General features: G+C 52.5%; 1 protein-coding gene across 5 annotated transcripts in view; it reads left to right on the top strand.

The window, feature by feature from the left end:
- The window catches only part of KDM2B (lysine demethylase 2B), a 114,284-nt gene that overhangs the window by 84,757 nt on the left and 4,200 nt on the right, over positions 1-25,327 (top strand). For 4 of the 5 annotated variants that reach the window (XM_065903867.1, XM_065903869.1, XM_065903871.1 and 1 more), the window contains 10 exons: positions 13,176-13,400; positions 18,026-18,169; positions 19,377-19,464; positions 19,634-19,902; positions 20,091-20,204; positions 20,879-20,917; positions 21,050-21,729; positions 22,518-22,681; positions 22,773-22,934; positions 23,581-23,799. In XM_065903867.1, coding sequence (XP_065759939.1) covers positions 13,176-13,400; positions 18,026-18,169; positions 19,377-19,464; positions 19,634-19,902; positions 20,091-20,204; positions 20,879-20,917; positions 21,050-21,729; positions 22,518-22,681; positions 22,773-22,934; positions 23,581-23,799 — 2,104 coding nt within the window. The remainder of the gene's footprint in view (positions 1-13,175; positions 13,401-18,025; positions 18,170-19,376; positions 19,465-19,633; positions 19,903-20,090; positions 20,205-20,878; positions 20,918-21,049; positions 21,730-22,517; positions 22,682-22,772; positions 22,935-23,580; positions 23,800-25,327) is intronic. The other variant, XM_065903868.1, reaches the window with a different exon arrangement.

Genomic DNA, 25,327 nt, shown 5'->3' with positions numbered 1-25,327 from the left:
AAATGCTAAATTTTAAGGTGGTGATTCTGGGCAAGTAAATAATATATTTTGTATATAGTCCAGTACACTATTAATAGAAAAGAAACGCTGGGTAGTTGTGTGTACCAGTTAGCTAAAGGAAGTTTTGATCAAGGAGGTAAAAATGCTAAGAGGCTCTTTACAAGTGTCAGAAGAGGAATTTTTAAGAGGTGTTAGGGCAGTGGCTGCTGGCATGAGCCTTGTTAGAATTTGGAGAGGACCCACTACATTGTCATATCTTAGTCCCGGCTTCCTCCTTCCACATCAACCTCCACGGATCCATCAGGCAGCAGTCTGGTTACCAAAACCATACCTACCTGTCCTGGAATTGAATTTGAACTGAGAACACAGAATTGGCAAAATTTAGTAAGGGACAGTTAATTTTCCACATAAATCTTGAGTATTTCGCTTGGATTATTACACTGGTCTCACATGGCATCCTCCTTTTTTGATTCTGGCATTTGTGCGGTGTGATTAACAGCCCAGACTGCAGGCTCCAGCTGCTTATAGGTTCAAATCCAGGTCGTTTCACTTCCTAGCAGCCATGTGTCTCAGTTTCCTCATCTGTGAAATGGGTGAATGGTAGAACATACCTCATGGGGCTGTCTAAAAGAATAAATGAGATATATCTACACCACACTTAGTATGGGATCTAGCCCTTCAATCATGCTTAGTAAACATTAGCTCCTGTTATTGCCTGGACCCCTAGAGGGGGTCTCTGGATGGTGTTTTATAAGGAATCCTGGGCTTCAGAGCTACTTTCCAGTTTTCTCTTGGCTTCCTTATCTTCTCTCTGGGCTTTCCTTACCTGTGAAGTCAGGGATGGTGGTGTCCGGTGAGGTCCCTTTTAGCTCAGAAATGATGTGACGGAAGGAAGTTTTATGTTAGCTGCAGCTTCTTTTCATTAACACTTTCCCTTTCTCTTTGAACCATGATAAATGAGAACTGTCTTTTTACTTCCTTAAATACAGAAGTGAGCGTTTGCGAATTCTCGAAAGAAAACAGCCCAAAGACAGGTCTAAAAAATCTTGTACTCCTGCTGGGTAATGAGAAAAACCTTTGAGAAAAAGTCCTGTTTCCATACCTCTCTCTTGGTGTATTGTGTTATTTGTATGTCTCTGTATCCTGGCAGTTTTGACCAATTACAGTGAAGTGAAAGCATGATTTCACCTTTTTTTTTTCCCCCAGCTCCTCCTCTTTCTTTAAGGGACTTCCTACTAGGTTGAGTGGCCCCTGAGAGTTCATGGACTACATCAGATAGAGACTTTAATCCAGACAAGGTAGTTTTATAAAGGCTGAGACTATGGGGGGTGGACTGAGATGGAGGGGGGAGTATTCTTTTCAAAACGACAAGTTTTTGTTGTTAACCTTGAGTGAATTGTGAAAAATGTAAGAAGGGAGAAAGGTAATTCAGAAAAGGTATGTTTCAGTAAAGAGCAAGTTGGTTGGGATTTTTTTCCCCCATAAGTGTCAATGGTTGTATAAATTTCAGAGTTTAAAATCCACTCAGTAAAACTGACATCCCTGTTTATCCACTCCAGCCGACTCGCTGATAGAAATGTCCTGAGTTTTACCTCCATCACTCATTTTGCCTTCCTTCAAAGTCCAGGGCATGACCTGCCTGTGGGTCCCCTCAGTTCTCAGAGTGGATTTCATGGCCCATGGCCTGGGCATGACTAACAGTTGGACAACACTGCAGAATTGGTCACCAGGTTTCACAGCTAATGAGCTTTTTCTTGGGAAAGCGTCAGATTCCTTGGGTGGGCAAACCCTCCCACTTTACAGATGAAGAAGCTGGTGCGTGTATACATGTTTAGTGTCACCTTGGACATTCCTAATTAGATGATGAGTATGCCAGCTACCTAGCTAAGTCAGTCTGGTCCTTAGCCTGAGTTTAGCTGTGGTTGATGCTTATAACAGAATTGCTCACTCTAGCTAATGGTCACTGAGCTCTTCCTTCAGAGTAAGAACTGCTGGCCTAACTGCCCCCTGGGCTTTTTTCTTTTTTTTTTTTAAATCAGTCTCAATCTGGATTTCCAGTAACAGTTTTCTACAGGAGTGGGCTGCTTTAGGAGTAAGCGTTAGGAATGTTTCCAGTTTAAGAATTTAGAAACCCACACCTTCTGGGCCAGCTTCAGGCACTGCAAGGCTTCTAAGAGACTGGCCTGCCCTCACCCCTTCCGAGAGCGATCCTTGGGCACCTCACGAAAGGGCGGAGTGTGGGTGAGGTCCTGTCCAAGACCGTAGGGCGCCCACCTCAGGGCAGAGTGCATTCATGGTGTTCTGTCTGGCAACCGCCCAAGTCAGTACAGCTCCCGCCTGTACCACCATGCCGCATTTTACGTTGACTCCCTCGCGACCTGGAAAGGCAAACCTGAGGGCAACGTCAGGGGACCAGCCTAACCGAACTGACGGCGTCTTGCAGAACTGGCTCCCTAGACCGTACCCAGGCCAGCGGGCCCGAAGAGGGTACGGGACTCCCGGGTTCGCAGGCATATCAGGTCGTGGTCTCAGAGCTTGTGCAAACCCGAGAGTACGTGTGCCCGCTGCCGGGGGCTCAGGGACCGGTCCCTGGTGTCGCGTGCAGGGCCGTTCCCCGCGGCCCATGCACCCCGGGGCTCCTGTAAGACACCCCGCAGGACCACACAAAAGACCCCACCCCAGGTCGGGCGTGCATTTCCTGTTAGAGACGCGCGGCGTGCAGCCACCCATGTGCATCCCGCGGCTCGCAGGCCGGGCGGGGCGCGGGGCACGCCCCCACGCAGCCCCAGTCCCCCAGCTCCGACCGCGAGGGGCCGCCCTCGGCGAGCCCGCCCCCGTGTCACCGCAGGCCGGGCTCCCTTTGTGTGCGGCCCGAACGCCGGGGCCGCGCCATTGGCCCGCCGGCCCGGGGGGCCAGCCCCTTCCTGGCTCGCCTTATGCATATGCATGAGCGCCCCGGCCCTCCCCCCGCCGGCCCCTCTCCGCCCCCTCCCGCGCGGGCGTGCGAAGCGCGCGGCGCGGCTCCCTCCTCGCGGCAGCGGGAGCCCGAGCCCGAGCCCGAGCCCGAGCCAGGGCGAGCCGAGCCTGCTCCGGGCGGGCGGCGGCGGCGGCGGCGCCGCTCCAGCCATGTCAGCGCGCGCGAGCCTGGGCCCACCATGAGCCATGGCCATGTCCGTGAGCGCCGAGGACGACGACTATGAATCGGAGCCGGACCAGGTCGGTGGCCCGGGGTGGGGTTGAGGGAGGGACCCGCCACCCGCCCGTTCGACCTCCCGACCGACCGACTGACGCGCCCCGGGCGGCCGCGACGCCGCCGCCGCCACGATGAGGAGAAAGTTTTGCAGTCGCCGCCGGCGGAGCTGCCAGGGCCGGGCCCGAGCGGGGCGTGGAGGAGCGCGGCAGGCCGGCGGCCGCCCGGGCGCCGCGGGCCCCGCAGCCGGCCGGGGCAGGGGGCGTGTGCGAGCGTCCGTGCGTGAGGGTGGCCGGTCGTGCCGCGGGGACAATGTGGGCCTCGCCGTCGGGCGGGCCCTGAGGGGCGCGGGCCACAGCCCGCGGGCAAGTTGCGGGCGCCGGCACGGGCGGCCGGGCGCGCCTGCCCTCCCCTCGCGCCCTCGCCCGCGGCCCACGCGCGTGCCGGCCGCCCCGGGCGCACCCGGACCTGCGGCCGACGGCGCCTCCTTCCTTTCTGTTTGCAAAGTTGCACCGGGACCCTCAGCCTCTGGGCTGGAGGACGCCCGCGGCCCGGAGGGTGGGCGGCCCGGGGCCCGTGGGCCCGACGGCCCGAGCTTTTGTCTGGGCGCCGCGCGCCTGCCGCCCGCCGTGGGCAGACGGAGACAGGAAGGGGTACGAGGCTCGGGCCGCGCGGGGAATCCGGAACCCAGCAAGTCCGCTCCGCGGCGGCGGCGGCAGCGAGAGGAAGCCGTGACCCCAGATGGCAGTGTTGGCCTCGGTTGGATCTAGAAGGGAAAGCAACCTCTCCTGGGACCAGGGGGTTGAAATCTGTATAAAACAAAGCCTTGGGTGTGTTTACGGCGTGAATTTACTCCGGGGAGATTCGTGTTTAGGAAGCTGGGGAAGAAAGTTGAGGTTTTACGAAGTAGAATTTGCACAGTATTTGAAACAGGGCACCGGCTTGGTAGACTTGCCTGAGGAATTAAGCATTGACGGGTTGAGTTATCGTGTGGGCATGAGACTAGGTGAATAAGATGCTTACTTATAATCCCGGGTGCATTTCCTCAGTGGAATGATGTTTTGGAATGTTCAGGCCAAGATGTAGGAACGTTTTTTTTTCCCTTCTATCAGGCGTGGTTGAGGAAGTACTATATATACTGCACTTAAGTCGTAACACACATATTATTAAGTGGTTTTATGTAGCAGAGACGAAGTTAAAGTGCATTTTCTCAGTTTTGCTGGACGTTTTTCAGGCTCATCGTGTATCTTATGAGGTGTTCCTGAATCTCACTTGTCTTCTGGATCATATGAACACAGAGACAACCCAAGTGGTTTTGCCTCGGAACTTTCATCAGGGCAGTAGCACAACCTGTGAGGTTCTCAGTTCATGCTGCTTAGTTCACTCTTCCTCTGAAAATTTTCAGTTCAGTGTGGGTCTGCCTGATCCCTGCCAACAGGGTACCCTTCCTGTGTCTTGTCACTCACAAGACACCTGTATTCAGTATTGACTATGTTTTGGTGTGTCAGGTGAGGTTCCTGTTACCTGTTTTGTTTTGGTTTTTTAATTTGGCCACACCCTATGGTAGACACTACATGGGACAGGACGTCTGTATGTCTCTGGGCTTAAATCACCTTTTCACTTTTTGCCACTCCTGAGAAGACCCATACTCCCTGTAGGCAGATTCCCCCACCTTGCCCCTGCCTCCTGCTCGCATCAGTCAGCCTGAATGGGGCACTTCTGGAGTTGTTAGTAACGAAAGTTCTCCAGGTTGCCATGTTGGCTTTAAGATGATGCTGCCACTCAGGAGCATTGAGGGAGATGACCTGTAAGCCAGGCCAGTGGGCAGAAGGTTTTCCCCAGAGTCCCAGTAGAGAAGTTGGCTGTCAGCCACAGACCCTGCATTTGCCAACCCTCCGGGCCATGGCTCCCTGCTGCTTGCCCTCCCACCTCCAACCCTTTCCTCAGCCCCAGGATTTCTTGGATCTGAGAAGAGAGCTTCCTCTGAGGCAGCTGTGTCTTCCACATGGGAGCCAGAGCCTCTGGATGGAACCTGCAGCTCACAGACTGTAGACCCCACTCTCTGAAGTCTTGGAGTGTGGGCATGCAGGTATGCTCGGCCACCTGCAGGGAGGCCCTGTCAGGAAGCTTCTCTTGCTTGGTCTGTCCCTGCAGCTGAGCCTGGCCCCTCACCCTTGAGCAGAATTTTGCCTGCTCTGCCTTAAAAGTCTCTGCACTTCCTTGGTCCCTGCTGGAGAGTGCTGTCCAGTCCTGGGCGGCGTCAGGCTTCCTTAGGCGTGTACCGCCGAGCTGGCCTTGGCCCCGCACCTTCCCACAGAACCTTGGGCCTCCCCTGCTCCCAGGGTTGGGCCCATGCAGTGGGAGAGACCCTTGGTCGGGCCTTTGCTTCTCCAGTGCAGAATGTGCTGGAAGATTCTTTTCAGCTCTGATTTTTTAGTTTGAGGGCTATTAGTAAGGAGAATCCCATCTTGTGGTTTTTTTTTTTTTTTTTAAACTGCTAAAGAGTAAATACCGTTATTCCTTTTTTTTTTTTTTCCAACTAAAAATGATTACTGCTTGTTCGTTAAAAATACTAATTAGGGGAACTTGCCTGGTGGTCCAGTGGTTAGGACTCTGTGCTTCCACTTCAGAGAACATGGGTTCGATCCCTGGTTGGGGAACTAAGATCCCACATGCTCCATGGCACAGCCAAAAAAGAATTTAGGAAATTATGATGAAGAAGATCTCAGAAATTTATATGGCTGTAACCACTGCATTATTCGCTGTAACTGTTAATACTAAGAGTGACATTCTCATATGTGCCCCTGAACCTTCCCCAAATCACATACTAAAGTTTTATGACCTTGTGTGTATGTGCATTTTTCAGGAATAAAGGTCCTCAGCTTTCCTGAGATTCTCCAGAGGCCCTCTCCTCCCCTGGGTTTCTGGTAGCTCCTGTGTTTTTATTCTCTTGCTCCTTACTCTTGGTATATAAACAAACCCGAGCCCTCCCTGGAGTTTGCAGGTGTGTGTTAAGGGGCCTGCCACGCAGCTCAAAACCAGCCTTTCCTGGGATGTCTGTTATGCTTGAAGATCTGGGAACAGACATGATGTTGAAAAAAATCTGTTATACAACTGAAGGTAACGTTAGCATGACATGATTTCCCTGCTGTTTGGCGGCTCTGGCTACCCTTCTTGGGACCAGGTGTCAGCGGGCTCCTGTTAGGGGCAGTTTGGTGGGGAACACCAAATCGTAAAAACAGACACAGCGCGTTTACTGTTCTTCTGACTGACTCCTCTTGACAGTTGAAACTCTGGCCTGCTCCCTCCTTGAGACTCGTCTCTGGCTTCCGTCTGCGATGCCACAAACTCCTGCTGCTTTTCCCGCCCTTCTGGCCATTCCTCAGTAAGGTGCTTTTTGTCACCTGGCCCTTGGATGTTTTCTCTCCTGAAGGGTCCTGCTCAGGACCCTGTGGTCAACGCTGTCCATTGTCCCTGAACAACCCTGTGGACTTAAGTAGTTCGGCACCACGCGATGCTGGTTCCCAGCCGTGTGCCTCAGCTCCAGTCCCTCCTGGCTGCTTGCTACTGGCCATCTTCCTTGGGTGTCTCATGGGTTCCTTGGATTCCATGTGTCCAGAGCAGATTCGTGTTCTCTCCTCTCTCCTGTTGCTCAAGCCTGAAACCTCAGAGTCTTCCAGGACTCTACCTACTTGTAAGCCCCACCTGCAGCCAGCCTGCCAGGTCTTCTAAACCAGCTCTGCTTCTAAAACACCCCTGAATCATTCCCTCCCTGGCATTTCTTCTGTGGTTTCTACCCCAGCCTTCACAACCCTCCGCCTGACTGCTGTAGCATCCTCAACTCACATCCCTGTCTTTCATCTTGCCCACCACCCGAAAAATTCACTCCCCACAGTGTGACCAGAATACAGTCGTGTTGTTCCTGCATGCAAAGTCCTTTAAACCGCTCTTACACAGAACACCATGATGTGGTCTATGGGGCCCTGCAGGTTTAGGCTCCTGCCACCTCAGGGCTGTTTTCCAGCAGCCATATCAATCTATTCCTTGTACAAGTCATCTCGCTTCTTCTCTATCTTACTCTTCCTTCTGCCTAGAATATTCACCCCCGAACCTCACCCCTCCTCCTGGCCTGCAGCAGCCTATCTTCTCTCTAAATCTCACTTTAGTCACAGTCACTGTGTGTGACACTTGTCTCAGCCTCTCTTCCTCATGAGATGAGGCACTTCTGGGTCAGCATGCCAGGGCCAGGCTTTAGAGCCCCTGCCTGGGTATCTTGGCTTCTCATTTATGGGCAGTATGACAGTAAGGAGATCACTTAACTGCACTGTGCCTCAGTTTCCTTATTTCTAAATGGATGTGTGTGTGCGCACGCGCGCTCAGTCGTGTCCAACTCTTTGCAACCCCATCGACTGGGGCCCACCAGGCTCCTCTGTCCATGGAATTTTCCAGGTGAGAATACTGCAGTGGGTTGCCATTTCCACTTCAGGGGATCTTCCAGACCCAGGGTCCAACCTGCATCTCCTACATCTTCTGCATTGGCAGGTGGATTCTTTGCCTCAGAACCACCTGGAAAGATAATAATAATTCCTCCCTCATAGATTATCAATACAAATATTGAAAAAGTGTTACTTCAGTAAATGCTAGCTTTTGATTTTATCATCATTGTGTTGCCGTGCATTTATGTAGTAACATATCCTTCTCCCCCTAGACTGTAGTGCCTTTGAGAGTAGGGAACAAACACACCTTACTCAGGTTTGTAGTCCCAGCACCTAGCATTGAGTCTGTATATAATTCAGAGCCAGAAGATGGTTGAGTGGGTAGGTGGGTGGATGTGTGAGGGGGTTAATGAATGAGTCTCTGGCACAGATCACGTGCCTTATTGGCCCAGTTTGGAGACATTTTTTCATGCACTTATTGCCCATTTCTTATATCTCTTTTTGGAGAAGTATCTGCTTAAATCCTTTGTCTCTTTTAAAATTGAGATATTTGTTGGGTTTTTTTTGGTTGCGCCGGGTCTTAGTTGCAGCATGCAGGACCTTCATTGCTATGACCGGGATCTTTAATTATGGCACTTGGGCTTTTAGTTGCAACACGGAATATCTAGGTCCCTGACCAAGAGTTGAACTCAGCTCCCCCTGGGTTCGGAGTGCAGAGTCTTAACCATTGGTCCACCAGGGAAATCCCGAGATATTTGTCTTTCTGTTGTTGCTGTTTTATACCTTCTGGATACTGGCCCCTTAAGAGATGTATAGTTTGCAAATAATTTCTCCCACTCTGTGTACTTCTTACTTGATAGTGCCCCCCCCCTTTTTTTTTTACTGCACCAGGTATTAGTTGTAGCACATGGGATCTAGTTCCCTGACCAGGGATTGAACCCCAGAACCGTGCATTGGGAGAATGAAGTCTTAGCCACTGGACCACCTGGAAAATCTCTGATAGTGCCCTTTTAAGCACATAAATTTAAAATTTTGAAGTCCAGTTTTATCTTCTTTTGTCACTTATGCTTTTGGTGTCATATTCAAAAACTCATTGCCTCACCCAAGATCATGAAGATTTATCCTTATTTTTTCTTCTAAGAATTTTATGGTTTTAGCTCTTACATTAAGGTCCTCTATCCATTTTGGGTTAATTTTTGTATGTAGTGTGATGTAAGGGTCCAGCGTCATCCTTTTGCATGTGGATATCCAATTATTCCCACACCATTTGTCAGAAAGACTGTTCTCTTCCCCACTGAATTGTCTTGACACACATGTCAAAAATCAGTTGGTCATAAATAATTGTATTTATGGGGCTTTATTTCTGAATTCTCAATTCTGGTGCAATGATCTGTATATCTGTCCTTATGCCAGTACCACACTGTTTTGGTTACCGTAGTTTCGAAGTGAGTTTTGAAATCAGGAAGTGTAAGTCTTCCAACTTTGTTCTTCATTTTCAAGATTGTTTTGGTTTTTCAGGTTCTTTGCATTTCTACGTGATTTTTTTTTTTTTTTTTTTTTTTTGGCCGTGAAGTATAGCTTGTGGGATCTGGGATCCAGCCTGCCCCCTGCACTGGAAGTGTGGAGTGCTAACTGCTGAACCACCAAGGAAGTCCTTCCACATGAATTTTAGAATCAGCTTTTCAGTTTCTACAGATGAACTGGCTGTGATTTTCATAGGGGTTGCACTGAATCTGTAGACCACATTAGGGAGTACTGCCATCTTAACAGTATTGTCTTTCATTCCATGAATGTGGGATGTCTTTTTATTAATTCAGGTTAATCCAAACAATGTTAATCCCAGTATGTTAGAGATGAGGGGTTGAAGGTTCTGCCCATGAATATTCTGGAGAATAGGATCTGATAGGAGGCACTCAGTTAATGTTTGTGGAATGAATGAACTACTTCAGTAGTATTGCTTTTTTAAAATTTCATTATTTAAAACTTTTATCAGTAACATTCCTTTTAAGGATGATACTTATGAGATGTTGATGGGGATAAAGTGTTGAAATACTTAAGATTTGTGTTGGTTCAATTTTCCTAACCAGATGGAGCTGAGACTATGAGTCTTGGGCTGATAAAATCAACAAACTTTGGGGTTTGGGAGGCTGGTTTATATGTAAAAGTCAGTGGTTGCTACCATTCCTTTTGCTGAGAAGAACACTTCAGGCTGAAATTAACAAAGGAGCATCCTGGGTTATTTGAATAGAGGTACAGGTAGGATAGAGTAGAGAGGAGTATTGGTTTGGGCTTCCCTGGTGGCTCAGGTGGTGAAGAATTTGACTCGAATGCAGGAGACCCAGGTTTGATCCCTGAGTTAGGAAGATCCCTAGAGAAGGGAATGGCAACCCATTCAAGTATCCTTGCCTGGGAAATCCCATGGACAGAGGAGCCTAGCGGGCTATAGTCCACAGGGTCACAAAAAGTCGGACACCAAAGTTTGGGACTATAAAAAGTTTGGGAATGTTTAGATGTCACCCAAAAGAGGTTAGGACAGAACCGTCACCTTCCCTAATAGGGACCTTCTGATCTTACCTGTTGATTTTCTTAGCGATCTTTATGAGGCTCCTGCATTTCAGGTGTTGCTCAGTTGACTCCCGAGCAGTTGACTCCCGCTGGCCCACGAGGCTGCAGGCAGCAGCAGCTTCTCTGGTTGTCTGGCGGCCTGGCAAAGAGGGCCTGAATCAAGGTCTCTACAAGCAGCCAGGCTTACACCTCTTCCTTTGAGGCTCTGTCTGCCGTTGACTCTTTGTCATTTTCTAGGATGTCTCAGCTGCCATCGAGATCCAGGCAGATTTGGTTTTCCCATAGCCTGGGAAAGTGCTTCTTCAGATGAAAATGAACTTTGGGAAGCAAAGGAAAGTGGGCTTATTTCATAATCAAGTATGAGCTTTATGACTGGCTGAATTGACTCAACTCTGTTACTTCCGAGTGGCCAGTGAGGCCAGGGGCGCTCAGCGGCTGCTTATACCTGATGCTCCTGAGTGGGAGGCAGAAGTCAGTTTTGGACACCTGGGATTTCTTCCCTTCATCAAAGAAGCTAAGTCCTTAGACTCTCCTGCTCCAGGGTCAGCGTGCGAGTCCTTGGCCTTGGTTCTGTCTGTGGGACTGGACTGTGTTCTCTCTTCTCTGTACCTGACTCGTGGCTCTGAATCTCCCACGTTTCAGGGATTTGAGGAGTGAGTTGCTAACCGGACTCGGGCTTTTTACCAGAGACTCTTCTGGGCTGTAAAGAGAGGGAGAAACCTTCCTGGTCTCTATTTCTCTGGAAATTGATGTCCTCCTCTGCAGCTCGTGTTGGCCTCTATTCTACTAAGGGCATCGAGGCACTAGCTGTGGGCCCCTTCCAGGGCATGTGGTCAGTTCCTGTGGATCTGGGGGTGCTCGTCCTACTCGGCCTGCGCATCACTGTGGTTTATAGTATTTACACAAACTTGCAGGGTTCGCACATCCTCTGCTGGCTCCCTGACCTTGGGCAGGTCACTTACCCTCTAGCTCCAATTTCCCCATCTCGCACAGGGTTGTTATTGGGAAATTAGGTGGTACCCTGTGTGAAATGCTGAGCAGGACGACAGGCCCCGGCAGGTGCCACCTGTACTGTGGTCACCACCCCTGTCATGGGTGCCTACTGCTTAGTGTTCAGGCCCACGGTCCCTCATGGGCTGTTCTCAAATCTAGAGACTCTGAAAACTGATCTTTTTTATTTTTTCACTACACGTCTGGCAGCAAGACCTGACCTGAATTGACAGGATATGCATAGGCTGACCTATCCCTCTGAAGGTGCCTGCCAGGGCTGTGGAATTGCCCATGTGAATGACAGGCCACCCCCGCCCCGAGACCTCCCTGGGCTGTGTGTGGTGTGCGAGGAGCCCCTCCAAAGCTTGCAGGAGGAGTGACTTGCGTTGGGGCAGCCCCTTACCCTGCCCGGTGACACTGGCATGGTTTAGCGGGAGTGGTGGGGTCGGGGCAGGGGACAGTGAGGACACAGGGACCTGTGGAGCCGGCTCTCCTTTCCTCTGGAGTTGAGAGCAAGTTGAGAGGGATCAAGATTCAGAAAGGATGGTGGGAGTGAGGCGTGATTCTCAGAGAAAGGTGGACTGATGTGGTTGTAAGTTTCTCAACAGCCCCTGTAGTTTTGGGGGAGGGGACTGTAAGTGTGTGTTGTGTGTGTCGGGGGACATCCCTGGAAGGAAGACCTTCTCTGCACTGTGGTACATCGTAAACACATTTCTGGGCCTGGGAGCTGGCGCGGGGCAGGATTTTGCTGAGGGATCCAAGTTTGGCAAGCAACTAAAATGAAAATGGACTGAAGCTGGCTAAGAAGGGCTTGAAGCATTCGATGCCAATTAGATCAGATAGTTTTGGGAAGAGAGTGTGTCTTCCTGACTGAGGGATGAACCAATTTTCAGCAAACAGAAAGCTGCCCCAGGCTGGACAAACTCTCCCTGCCATCAGGGTCCTTCCCAAATCTGATCCCAGGTGGACAGTGTCCCAGCAGCTGGCTTCTGATCATGGTTTGCAAGAGGCTCTGGGGCTGGTGGCCAGGTTGTAAGGGTCTCAGAGCAGGACGTGTGGCTGGCTGGTGCCTTGTTCAGCATTTAGCACCACTTTCTGTTCACCTGTTTCTCTGATAGGATTTGGAGCCCATGTGAAGAAGGTCCCAGAAATGAGTTCCTTAGGGTTCTGGTCTCCTTCTCCTGAGGTCTGGTTTATTGAGCACATGTTAAGTGTCAGCCATCTAGTTGAGGGACAGTGATGACAAGCACCCTCCGTAACTGCCTCCTGAGCTCTTGTCTCCAAGAGAAGACACTCACAGGAGGACGGGTAGTTACACTGTGACGGCCGGAGCAGGCGGTCAGGGAGGGCAGCCAGGAGAGAGTGGTGTGTAAACTGGGCCCTGCAGCCGGAGCTGGCCTTAGCTGAGCGGTGTGCGGAGGGGGCGGTGTTCCTGGCAGAGGGAACAGAGGCGGGTTGTGTGGCCTCCCCGCGGAGACACAGGTATGAGGAGCCTGGCCTGAGGCGCGGGGGCCACGGGAGGCTCTTGAGCTGCCCTCAGAAGCAGGGGATGTCCCCTGCAGTTTTCTGGGCCTGCCATAATGAAGCACCAAACAACGGATCCCCTCTGGAGCCTGGAAGTTGGAAGTCAAGGGCCCTGCTTTCTCTGAAGGTTCTAGGCGAGGACCCTTGCCTCTTCCAGCTTCTGGCGTCTTCTGGCTTTCTCGACATTTCTTGGCGTGGAGACGGTGACAGCCCTCCAGTCGTCTCTCTGCATCTTCACATAAGATCTCTCTGCCTGCCTCCACGTTCCCCCTTTCACCAGGACACCAGTCCCACTGGAGCAGCGTCCCCCTAAGGGCCTTATTTTAGTGATTTCCTCTATAAAGACCCTATTTCCAAATGAGATCACATTCTAGGGCCATGGGGTCGGGACTTCAGTATGTCTTTGGGGGGTGGGGCTCACTTTACTGCCTGAACCCCGTCTCACCGAGTACCCGTGTCTTTTCCCGCAGAACCGGGCGGTAGGTCGGCCCAAGGGGAAACTGGGCCCGGCCTCCGCGGTGAAGTTGGCCGCCAACCGGACCACGGCGGGAGCTCGCCGGCGCCGGACGCGATGCCGCAAGTGCGAGGCCTGCCTGCGGACGGAGTGCGGCGAGTGCCACTTCTGCAAGGACATGAAGAAGTTCGGGGGCCCCGGGCGGATGAAGCAGAGCTGCATCATGCGGCAGTGCATCGCGGTGAGTGCGCCCGGGGCTGCGCTTCTCCCCCGACGCTGACTCCAGGCCCCACCTCCTCCGCGTGGGGCCGGTCTCTGCAGTCCCTCCGCTGACAGTGTGGCCACAGCAGAAATCGCGGAGGGGTTCTTCCTCCTGGTAAGATGGGGGCACTAGCGCTGTTTGCAGATTGCTGACTGCGGGACAACAGGATGGTTCTGCCATGTGCTCGGGCTCCTTTTCCTTCATAGTCCCATGGTCTTATAACTCCTTCCTTCCCTCGATGACCCAGGACTTTGAAGTCTCAGCCATTAAAAATGTCGGGGCAGCCTGTCCTGTCTGTGACCCCGTTGCCAACATTTATGGTCCAGTTCATGATGGTTGTGGGCCCTCCCTTCCTTCCTGTCCTGCCTTCAAAGTCAGAGGTCTGGGTGGAAGGTCAGCGCCCCTCCTGAGGGGGCCGTCCCAGAGAAACGGGACTGATTTATGGTGTCCAGGAGTGGGCTGCTGGAGAGCCTGGCCAGCCCCTCCAGACCTGGCCTCCTGCTTCGCCCCTGGACAGGGCGGTGGGCACCGACTCTGGCCACTCGGCGGGGTCCCAGCTCTGCCGTGCATCTGCTCTGCACACACTCACGCACTCTGGCTTCTTTAGGGCACCGTGCCCCCAGCCCCCAGGAGGGAGTGGCCATCTCCCTTCGCCCTGCGGACAACAGGCTCAGCGGGAGGATCAAGGCCCCCGGCCCAGGTGAGCCCATTGAGGGCCCAGCCTGGCATCGAGGGAGCCTTCCTCCTGTGCCACTGCTCCTCCAAGCCTGGGGCACCTTCCTCTTCTCCCTCCGACACGTACTGCTTGTATTTTCTGTCTCTGTTTTTAGTTGTGGCCAAGAACTTATATGACCATTTTTAAATGTACATGTCAGTGATATTACCAATGTGCTTTTTTTAATGCAAACTGATTTGTGGAACTTTTTTATCTTGTCAAATGGAAACTCTATATCCATTGAACAGCACCTCCCCCCACCCCCTACCCCAGCCCCTGGCAACCACCTTTCTACTTTCTGTTTCTAATTGTGACTACTTTTTACATCTCTTAGAAGTTGAATCAGGCAGGGTCTATCTATTTCACTTAGCGTTAATGTTCTTGAGGCTCATCCTTGCCAGGGTTTTCTTCTTTGTAAAGGAAGACTGATATTCCACTGTATGGATATGCTGAATTTTCTCTTTCTGTTCATGTGTTGATGGGGATTTAAGTTGCCCCCACCTCTTTGGCTATTATTGTGAGTAATGCTGCAGCGAACATGAGCATGCCAATATCCCTTTGAGATCTTGGTTTGAATTCCTTTGGGTATATACGCATTGCTGGGTCGTTTGGTAGTTCTGTTTTTCATTGTTTGAGGAATCTCCATACTGTTTCCCACAGCAGTTGCTCCGTTTCGCCTGCCCACCAGTAGCGCACAAGGGTTCGTTTCTCCATATCCTTCTTATTTTCCACAACACTTGCTGTCTTCTTTTTTATGATAGTGGGCATTCCTAGTGGGTGCGAGGTGCCACTTCATTGTGCTTTTGATTCACATTTATCTGATGATTCTTGATGTCAAGCATGCTATCATGTGATTGTTGGTCGTTTGTAGACCTTCTTTGTACAAATATCTGTTAAAGTCCGTTGCCTATTTTAAAATTGGATTATATTTCTGTCCCTGAGTTGTAGGAGTTCTTCATATGGTCTGGATGTTAACCCTGATCAGATACACGGTTTGTAAATAACCTTCTCCCGTTCTGTAGGTTGCCATTTCTCTCTGTTGACTGTCTGTCTTTTCTGTGTGGGAGTTAAACAGTTTCATGACTTGTGTTTTTGTGACCTGTGCCCAGACCATTGGAATGGATTTCAGGGAATTTGAATGCTCCCCTGAAATTAATTACAGATTGTTATCTGTGTTCATGAGTGCGTGTGCATTTTTCTGGAGTGAGGGTCCATGACCTGTTGCATTCTGTCACGATTTAAGAGAGGTTGTCTGTAGGGACTCTGGGTTTAGAGAACGGTGTCACCTAAAACCTGGCACATCAGCGGTGTCCCAGGACTGTCTCTTCCTCTTTGGCTGTGCTTTCTCTTTCACCCCTGCCTCCCCTGCAGTGAACCAGGCCCAGTTATAGGAACCTGTCCCTGCCGTCACCTCTTTGCAGCCCTGGTGTCTGGCCCGGTGCCTGGCAAAGGGATTGTTGGTTGCAGGAAACCTCACCTTTGTGTGTGTCTCCAGTCTGACGTTTCTGGGACTGATGGCAAATGCAGCCTCAGCCCAACCCTCTGTCCTTCTCTTCTAGCTTTCGCCATCTGTTGGGGCACTTCTTGCCACATTTTATCCACCTGTGACCCAGGCAGACCCCCCCGCCCCCTCCTGCTTCTCTAGGCCCATTTCCCTGAAGTGTGGGTCTACCTCTTCCTGTTAGAAGCCTTCCCTTGCACCCCTTCTCAAGGACGCATCCCCCACTGGCTTGATCCCTTCCCACCGCCAGCACCCTCTCCCTCTAGCCTGGGCTGGGGTTTCTCCTCCTGTGTCTCTGCATTCACTTGGCCTCCATATGTGCATTCAGGCCTCCTCACCCGAATGAATGAGAACTCATCTTCAGTGTTGCGTTCACTTGAACAGAAATGTGTTGTCATCTTACAGACTTTTACTAGTTGGTGGAGTGTATATCCTAGCTTATTTGAAGCTGTTCTAACTCAGTTTACTAAAAATTGGTCGTGTGTTTCCTCTGGATCCTGAGCACTGGGAGGTGGGCGTGTATGAGGAGGAGAGAGTGAGAGCCTACCCACAGGGGTTTACAGTCTAGGACTACATCAGCTCTCAGACGTTGTGGTCTCTGGATACCCTCTTAAACATTATAAGAACCCCCAAAGAGCATTTGTTTATGTGGGCTGTTTATTTATTAACATTACTGTAATAAAATTTTTTAATGTTTTGAATTCATTTAAAAATGACAAGAAACCCACACTATATGTTAGCATAAACAACATTTTTATGAGAAATAACATCTTCCAAAGCAAAAGGGATGAGTAGGAAAAATAGCATTGTTATGTTTTTGTAAATCTCTTTTATGCCTGGTTCATTAGAAAAGACCTGGGTTTTCATGTATGCTCCTGTATTTATTCTCTTGTGGTAATGCCTTAGAAGAACTCTTTGAGGAAAATTTGGGCTCGTAGATCCATAGTTGGGAAAGGGAGTAGTCTTTTACTCTAGTGTTTTCAGGGAATTGTGAATATTCTGACCCACCACCAGAACTGGACAGGCGACAAGTGCTCACGGGTTAGTTGCAATGTGGAATCTGAAACTGTATCAACACACTTTTCACACTGTTACATTAAAATTCATTAGTCTTTCTTGCCCCTCATGTATTCCTGCATAATATTGTAACATCAGACACTGGACATTTTGGCTCACAAAATATTGGCTCACTTAGTTTTTACAGATTTTCCAAGTAGGGGCACATAGTGTTACACAATGTTAAAAAAATAAACACATTTGTTAACACCACCAGTAGTGTTCTCAGAAATGTCTTTAAGTATTGGGAAGTTGTCTATTTCATGATGGTTAATGTAAGTTTTCCAAAATTCTAATTTTTGTTTGAAATTTTGTATTTCATCTTCTGCAACAAATGCCTTCTTTTATTTTTCTGTAAGTGACAGGCTCACTTATTTTCATCCTTGATAAAATGTGCCTTTACCCCCCCGCCCCCTTTTTTTAATCAGTCCTTCTTTCCAAAAAAAACTGATGTTCTGTGGAGAAAGCGCCAGTTCAGCTCACAACTTGGTCACAAGTGCTTTTCCTTTAGATAACCATCATTCTTTGGTGTTCAGCTAAAATAGTTAATGGCTGTTTCCTATTTTGTCATGCAGAATCTGAAAAGGATGTGACCTCAGAGGTCATACTTTTAATAAAATCAATCATTTCTACTGCTTTATTGACGATATCCTTAAATGAAACTGGACATTTCTTTAAGGAGCATATAGCCAGGAGTGGTCCAGTGACTGCTCAGGCATATTGGAGCCTCTGCCCTGACACATGCCAGTGGTTTCACCCACCAGGGCAAGTATCAACACAGTGAAGAAGGCAGATGGCATCTTGGTGGTATTCTGAAGATAGTTTGACCTCCTTTTAAAGTTCTGAGGACCCAGAATCCTCGGTCCGTATTTTGATGGCCGCTGGAGAGACACAGCCTCAGCCCCGACACATCCAGGCTTGGCTTGTGCCCCACCTCCCCCTGCAGGTCTTGTCTCAAGTGTGAGGCGGTCCCTGACCTGTTTCAGGTCAGCCCTCCTTTCCCTCACCTCTCCCCTGGCCTGGCCATCCGTGCTTTATTCTCCATTTCCTTTGTCACCATCTAACAGACTCTTCTGCATTTTGTCTGCTTCTCTCCACTGAAATGTAAGCTCAGGATGGCAGAGACTTCTGTCTGGTTCAGTGCTGGAGCAGTACCTGGCATGTGGAGGTAGTACATGGATAAGGATTTGAATGAATGAATGAACGATGGGCAGCCCTGGGCTGGTACTCTCAGGGCTCCTGGAAGGCCCAAGGGGAGAGCTCATTGCCTTTGATCTGTTCCCCATGGGGTCCCGGCCGTGCCGACTTCCTTGTGTTCTCCCCACCCTGCAGCCAGTGCTGCCCCACACCGCCGTGTGCCTGGTGTGTGGCGAGGCGGGAAAAGAGGATACCGTGGAAGAGGAAGAAGGCAAGTTTAACCTCATGCTCATGGAATGCTCCATCTGCAATGAAATCATCCACCCTGGATGCCTTAAGGTGAGCAGGCTTGGGGGCGTCGGGCTGCACTGCTCGACACCTGACCCTGGCTCTCTCTCTGGTGGTGCTGATGCTGGGGGTGGTTGGGGTGGAGGGGAGTAAATTCCTTCCCTGGGAAACCTGGGAGTCTGGGGGATTCTATGCATCCGATGATGAGCTGAGAGCAGAAGGGCCTGGACTCGCTCAGACCTTGCACACATGCATGCATGCACATGCACACGCTCCACCTGCCAGGACCTCAGACCCACAGAGTTCCCAGAGTCTTGCACCTGGGCCAGAGAGTCTGGGTAGTTGGGTTGCTCTTGGGGCTTCTGGGAAAGTAAGGCCTGGGCCGGGGGAGGGCAGGTCGTGTAACAACAGGTGGTTGCATTCCTGTCCTTTGTGCCAGGAACATGTTCCCTCGGTGTGCCTAGGACAGGCCTGCCTTCTCCCGGGGACTGTCATGCTGGGCCTGCCCTTCTTAGGCAGCCGGTTCCACCTTTGAAAGGAAGCGACTGCTCTGGGCTGGCACATACCTCACACCTGTCTCAAGTGAATTTCGTCACACCTGGCACCTCCTGTCAGCCCAGGTGTATCTCTGTCTAGAGAGATGAGGGTGGGTTCGCCAGTGAGTGGGCCTGCCTCAAAGGGTGCTTTGACTCTGGGGTGTCTGTCCCCAGTGACGTTAGTGGAGGTTTCTTTTGACACTTATCCTCTTTTCCCCAACACACCCACCTCCCACTCTGAAAGGGGCGCTATGACTTTCCCCCAGCCCCTGGTCACTTCTCTCTCTCAGATCTGAAGCTCCAGGAGATCAGGGACAGCACATTGACGGACTGATACCAAGTACCCAGTACGGTGCTATGAAATGACTGAACAGTTTGTGGGTCCTTGCTGGGTAACAGGCCCTGAGCTAATTGCTTTCACTAGGTTACCTCATTGAATTCTCACATAACTCCAGGGACATAGGCGCATTCCATTTATGGCTGAGGGTACTTGTCCACAGAGATTAAGCGATTTGCCCAGGATCATGGAGCTAGGAAGAGGCACAATCAGGATTTGAACCCTGACCTGAATCCAGAGCCACCCGTCTTAACTACTACTCTTGTTTTTTTCTTGGTCAAAGGTGGTATGGAAATAGCATTTGGGAGGGGGCTGTCCATGCCTGGGGCAGAGCTGGCCTTGTCCCCCACCTCCTTGCTTGCTGACTGGTGTGTGTCCCTCCCAGATTAAGGAGTCAGAGGGCGTGGTCAACGATGAGCTTCCAAACTGCTGGGAGTGTCCCAAGTGTAACCACGCCGGCAAGACCGGGAAAGTGAGTGCCGGGCTCCAAGTCCCAGGGGTCAGCCCGGGAGGGGTAGGCCTTGGCCTTGCCAGACACAGCTTGTCCCCACCACGGCGATGTCGTGGGAGGGGCTACTGCGGACTCGGGGGCAGGGGCAAGTCCAAAGATATACAGTTGGTGTGTTCCTTCTCTGTTTTTGGCCTACAAGCAAAAGCGTGGCCCTGGCTTTAAGTACGCCTCCAACCTGCCCGGCTCCCTGCTCAAGGAGCAGAAGATGAACCGGGACAACAAGGAAGGGCAGGAGCCCGCCAAGCGCAGGAGCGAGTGTGAGGAGGCGCCCCGGCGCAGGCCCGACGAGCACCCCAGGAAGGTGCCCCCCGACGGCCTCCTGCGCCGAAAGTCGGACGACGTGCACCTGAGGAGGAAGCGGAAATACGAGAAGCCCCAGGAGCTGAGTGGGCGCAAGCGAGTACGCTTAGGGGCGGGGGGTGGGCAGCGGGCAGCGAGGGATGGCCTGGCTGGTCCCGGACGCAGGGGCGCGCGGGCGGGGGTGGGGACGGGCAACGGGCCGCCCGAGCAAGTCACAGAAGTCCTGAGCCCAGCCCAAGAGAAAAGGAGGGGAAAACCAGCGAGTCACTCCTCTTCCCACCCCTTTAGGCCTCGACGCTTCAAACATCCCCAGGTTCCTCCTCTCACCTCTCGCCGAGGCCCCCTCTAGGCAGCAGCCTCAGCCCCTGGTGGAGATCCAGTCTCACTTACTTCCAGCAGCAGGTGCTCCCACGTCGCCCCCCGCCCAGCCCCGCCCCCCCCAGCCCCCACGGGACCGCGAGTCCCAGGCCCCCCTCCCCCCGCGTCGCACTCCCACCCCGCCCCCGCCCCCACCCCACCGGTCCTCGAACCCGCTGCGCAGACGCTCCCAGGCACCGGTTCACCATAACTTCCCAGGCCCCAGCCCCGGATCGCTGGTTCCGGCGTGGGGCCTGGGAAGCTGAAGCTGCCGCAGGGAAGCCCTGTGGATCTGGGGAACCTCGGAGGATCCTGGCGGCCCCGCTCCGCCCACCGACCCTTCCAGCATCGGCCACGAGGTGGCGCCGGGTTGTCTTCTCCCAGCTCTAGCCATTAAGGCTCGGTGGGGAAATCCCGCAGACCCTGGCTCCCAAAGCCAAGTCCGACCTGAATGAGCGACTGCGGCTCCCTGGGTCTGTCCAGGGGTGGGAGGTCAATTGGGTGGGGACAGTTCCATCAGCCTTCGCCACTTCCAGATCTTCCTTTAAAGCCAGCAGGCAGGGCCCACCCAGAGCGGAGGAGATGGGGGTTTCTTGGGAAGGTGACCCCATAGCCTCTGCTCTGGAGAGACTGTGGACTCTTGGTGGGGCTGGGTGTGGAGGGGACCAAATCCTATGACCCCTGGGAGCAAGCTTTGCATCTTTTCTTTCCCATGACAGCTAAAACCTGGCAAAGAAGATAAGCTTTTCAGGAAAAAGGTACCATCTCCCCCTCGCCGTTGTCCTGGCACCTCTCTTGGGGCAGTAGTCTTAGGGTGGAGAGTAGGAGGGCCTCGGTGGGCTCATCCCTGGGCCCGGGGGCTTACTCCCATGCTCCCCTTCCTCCCTCAGCGGCGGTCCTGGAAGAACTCCGAGGACCGGATAACTCTGGCCAACAAGCCTCTCCGGCGGTTCAAGCAGGAACCAGAGGAGGACCTGCCCGAGGCGCCCCCCAAGACCAGGGAGAGCGACCACTCGCGCTCCAGCTCCCCCACCGCCGGGCCAAGCACTGAGGGCGCAGAGGGGCCCGAGGAGAAGAAGAAGGTGAAGATGCGGCGGAAGCGGCGGCTCCCCAACAAGGAGCTGAGCAAGGAGCTGAGCAAGGAGCTGAACCAGGAGATCCAGAAGACAGAGAGCAGCCTGGCCCAGGAGAACCACCAGCCCATCAAGTCGGAGCCTGAGAGCGAGAACGAGGAGCCCAAGCGGCCCCTGGGCCTCTGCGAGCGCCCCCACCGCTTCAGCAAGGGGCTCAACGGCACGCCCCGGGAGCTGCGGCACCAGCTGGGGCCCGGCCTGCGCAGCCCGCCCCGGGTCATCTCCCGGCCCCCTCCCTCCGTGTCCCCGCCCAAGTGCATCCAGATGGAGCGACATGTGATCCGGCCGCCCCCCATCAGCCCCCCGCCCGACTCGCTGCCCCTGGATGACGGGGCGGCCCACGTCATGCACAGGGAGGTGTGGATGGCCGTCTTCAGCTACCTCAGCCACCAAGACCTGTGTGTCTGCATGCGGGTCTGCAAGACCTGGAACCGCTGGTGAGGGGCCAGGCTCAGACTAGGAGGCACTAGGGGCCAGCCTGTGGTTACACCCGGGTGGGCCAGGGCATCCTCATGGGAGTCGCTTGTGATGCTCTCCCCTTCTAAGTCAGTCCAGCTTCAGTATCCTCAGAGAGTTCCAGAGTCCCGTCAGTGTGGTCTTGTTGAAAGAGGTGAACCCTATTTGCTTTTCTGGCTTAACTCCTTGGGAGGTGAACTAAGAACCAAGTGATGTCCTTGTTCTTTAAGAGTTAGCCCAGGTGAGACTTCCCTGGTGGTCCCATGGTTGGTAATCTGTGCTTCCACTGCAGGGGCACAGGTTCAGTCCCTGGTCAGGAAGTTAAGATCCCATATGCCAAGCAGTCTGGCACCAAAAAAAAAAAATACAAGCCCAGGTTAAGGGCACTTTGCAAGTTCCTGATGTTCCTGCTTCGCGAGTCCCCAGCTTTCTGACCTTGGTCAAGTTACTTACCTTCATCTGTGAACAGGCATGCTGCAGGGTTGTTGTTCTGAGATATGATCTGTGGAAGGTGTCATAAAGCCCCCAGTAAATACTTTATAGGTACTGGTACTTTCCATGGGGGGTGGGGGAGAAGGGCTGTGACCCCCCCAGAGCAGCCTCTTCCTGGTGAGAATAAGACAGAAACTAAACAGAAGAGTCCAGACGGCAAAGTTAAGGAGCCTCCCCTTGGGCTTGGTAGGTGGGGGACTGACCACAGCCATGCAGGAGGCTCCCCTAGTGAGCTCCCAACTCTGATGTTGCCCCTTCTGCCGGGCCTGGCCCCCAGGTGCTGCGATAAGCGGTTATGGACCCGCATCGACTTGAACCACTGCAAGTCCATCACGCCCCTGATGCTAAGCGGCATCATCCGGCGACAGCCTGTCTCCCTGGACCTCAGCTGGACCAATATCTCCAAGAAACAGCTGAGCTGGCTCATCAACCGGTTGCCTGGTGAGCACTGGACCAGGGACCCCCCCCGAGTGCGGTATTGGGGGCTGGGGGGCGTGTCACCTTACCTATCGCCACCTCTCTGTCCCCCCAGGACTCCGAGACTTGGTGCTGTCTGGCTGCTCATGGATCGCAGTCTCCGCCCTCTGTAGCTCCAGCTGTCCGCTGCTCCGGACCCTGGATGTCCAGTGGGTAGAAGGACTGAAGGACGCCCAGATGCGGGACCTCCTATCCCCGCCTACAGATAACAGGCCAGGTGAGTGGCTAGGCCAGGGGCCAAGCCAACGGGGTTGTGTAAAGGTGGTGTGACCAAGCTGTGTGAGTGGGTCTGGTTTTCACTACAGACACGTCTGGGGCTTGTCTCCTCACCTTCTCTGGCCTCAGCCCTTCTGTTCTCAGTCAGCTTTGGGCACAGAAGGGATCCGTGAGAGGGCAGCAGCTCCCATCATGCCACTCTGGGAGCTCTGTGTGGGTCTGACTGCTTCGCTGCTCACTTACTTCTTGTTCTGAGCTCTAAGCCTCGGAAGCATCGGGGTCTGTGTGGCTGGACAGGGCCTCAGGGATGGAGCCCTCTAGAACAGGTTGCAGGGCTCACTGCTCCCAACCCATACCTTCAAAGAGGAAACTCTGCTGACCCAGAGATGCTGTGCTATCTCTGCTTTAACTGGCCAAGCACTGCTGGTGGAATGCAGGCTGTGTTTGTAGATCTTCTGACTTTTAAAGAATCTGCAAGTATAAAACTTGACGTGGAATATGCCAGTCTTTAAATGTTTGAACCAGTCCTGATCTTTTAAGGGAGACACTCACTCTCTGAATGAAACCCAGGTGTCCCGTCTGGCGGGTGGGCCTTGTAGAGTGTCATGTCCAGGTGACCCGTTGCCTCTTCCACCCCGCCCTCTCAGGTCAGATGGACAATCGGAGTAAGCTCCGGAACATCGTGGAGCTGCGTCTGGCCGGCCTGGACATCACGGATGCCTCCCTGCGGCTTATCATCCGCCACATGCCCCTGCTCTCCAAGCTCCACCTCAGTTACTGTAACCACGTCACTGACCAGTCCATCAACCTGCTCACTGCTGTGGGCACCACCACCCGGGACTCCTTAACCGAAATCAACCTGTCAGGTCAGTCAGGGGCGCCCATGGGGCTCTGCCCGGAACCCCATGGTTCGGGAGGGGGGGCGGCATTTCACAGTTGTAGGGAAATACTGGCTTGCCTCTTGTTATAGGTCACATCCTAGGTGCTGTGACACACACGGGAACAAGACACGGCCTAGTCTAGTGGGGAAACACGTTAAACAGTTAAGCATTATTAGATTTTCAATCATTGCTACAAAAAATTAGTGCCAGTAGCAGTGAGCACACATGAGCACATAGCAGTGGCTCTTGACCCAAAATAGGGGCTAGGAAAACTTCCCTCAGGCCCACTGGATGAGCTGGTGCCGGGCAGCAGCCGGTGTGGGAGGGCGCCTGGCAGTGTGACCAGGCCAGGTGGATGGAGTACTCAGCTTGATGGCTGCCATTGTTGTTGTCGCTCACGTGTCCCCCTGCTGACTCTGCCATCAAGGGGCCCGTTGTTGACAAGAAGAGAACCCCACAGTGGAGTCCTCACTCCTTCCACTTACTGATGGGGCTGGAGTTTGTTCCTAAGAGCTTGGGGCATGACCAACAGGGAGGTGGACAGAGGTGACACCACCCATTCTCAGCCCCGTCAATAACCCTGTACTGGTCTGATGGCTCGGGATGGTCAGGTTGGGTGTGGGAGATTAGGACACATTTTTTTTTCCCTCCAGAAATTAGCAAGGAATAAATAATATCCTCACCTCATGTAAATTATATTTGGACACAATCCAACCTGCTGTTTGGCTTGGTCAGCATTCACATGCTGTTTTGCTGTTTGCTTCTCTTCGCCCTGTGTTTGTTCCTAAGAAACTCCTCCTTCCTGTTGCTAATGTCCCATCCGACTGGGAGCGGGGAGGTTTGGCTCACGTGAGCTAAAGCTGTACCTTAGTGCCTGGGAGGCCGCTCCCGCCTCAGGGAGTTTTGGTGGCGGGTGGCAGTGGGGTGGTGGCCCCCCAAGGAGGCAGAGAATAGAGAACCACACTGAGGTGAGCTTCCACCAAGACCTCAGCTACTGGTCTTAAACTGATGCCGGGCTGCCCCGTGGAGAAGGGCCTGGGAGGCAGCATGTTCTAAGTGTCTGGTAGTAATGAACTCTTTCCCTCTGTTTTGACTGGGTCACTAGGGTATATAGCAGGGATACAGGTATAAAATCCCCCTCCCCTGCAGCGAAGAGGATGTCCATGATGTGTGTCTGTGTAAATCATCTGTTGCATTGTTTTCTGCCATAATCCAGTCACCTCATCTTTTCATCTCAGAACCTACATTCATATCTCTCCGTTGGTGTTAAGAGCTGTGATGTGTATGAAGGCCAGTCTCCATACCCAGTCTTTTCTATATTTGGTTCTTTTTAACATGTTTTCTGTTCCTGTAAGTGTAACTAGTTAATGGTAAAATAAGCCTCTGCCACAGAAAGGAATGTGCTTGACAAATTTCCAGATCCTTCAGTGTGGTCAGATCAGATCTAGTAGCAAAAGTGAAGCCACTTTGGTGCCTTGCCTTTCCTGCCCCTGCTTCTCACATGGAAGAGCCA

Source organism: Muntiacus reevesi, chromosome 13, assembly GCF_963930625.1.
Source record: "Muntiacus reevesi chromosome 13, mMunRee1.1, whole genome shotgun sequence".
Classification (NCBI taxonomy): Eukaryota; Metazoa; Chordata; class Mammalia; order Artiodactyla; family Cervidae; genus Muntiacus; species Muntiacus reevesi.
This window is presented reverse-complemented; position numbering and strand designations above follow the sequence as displayed.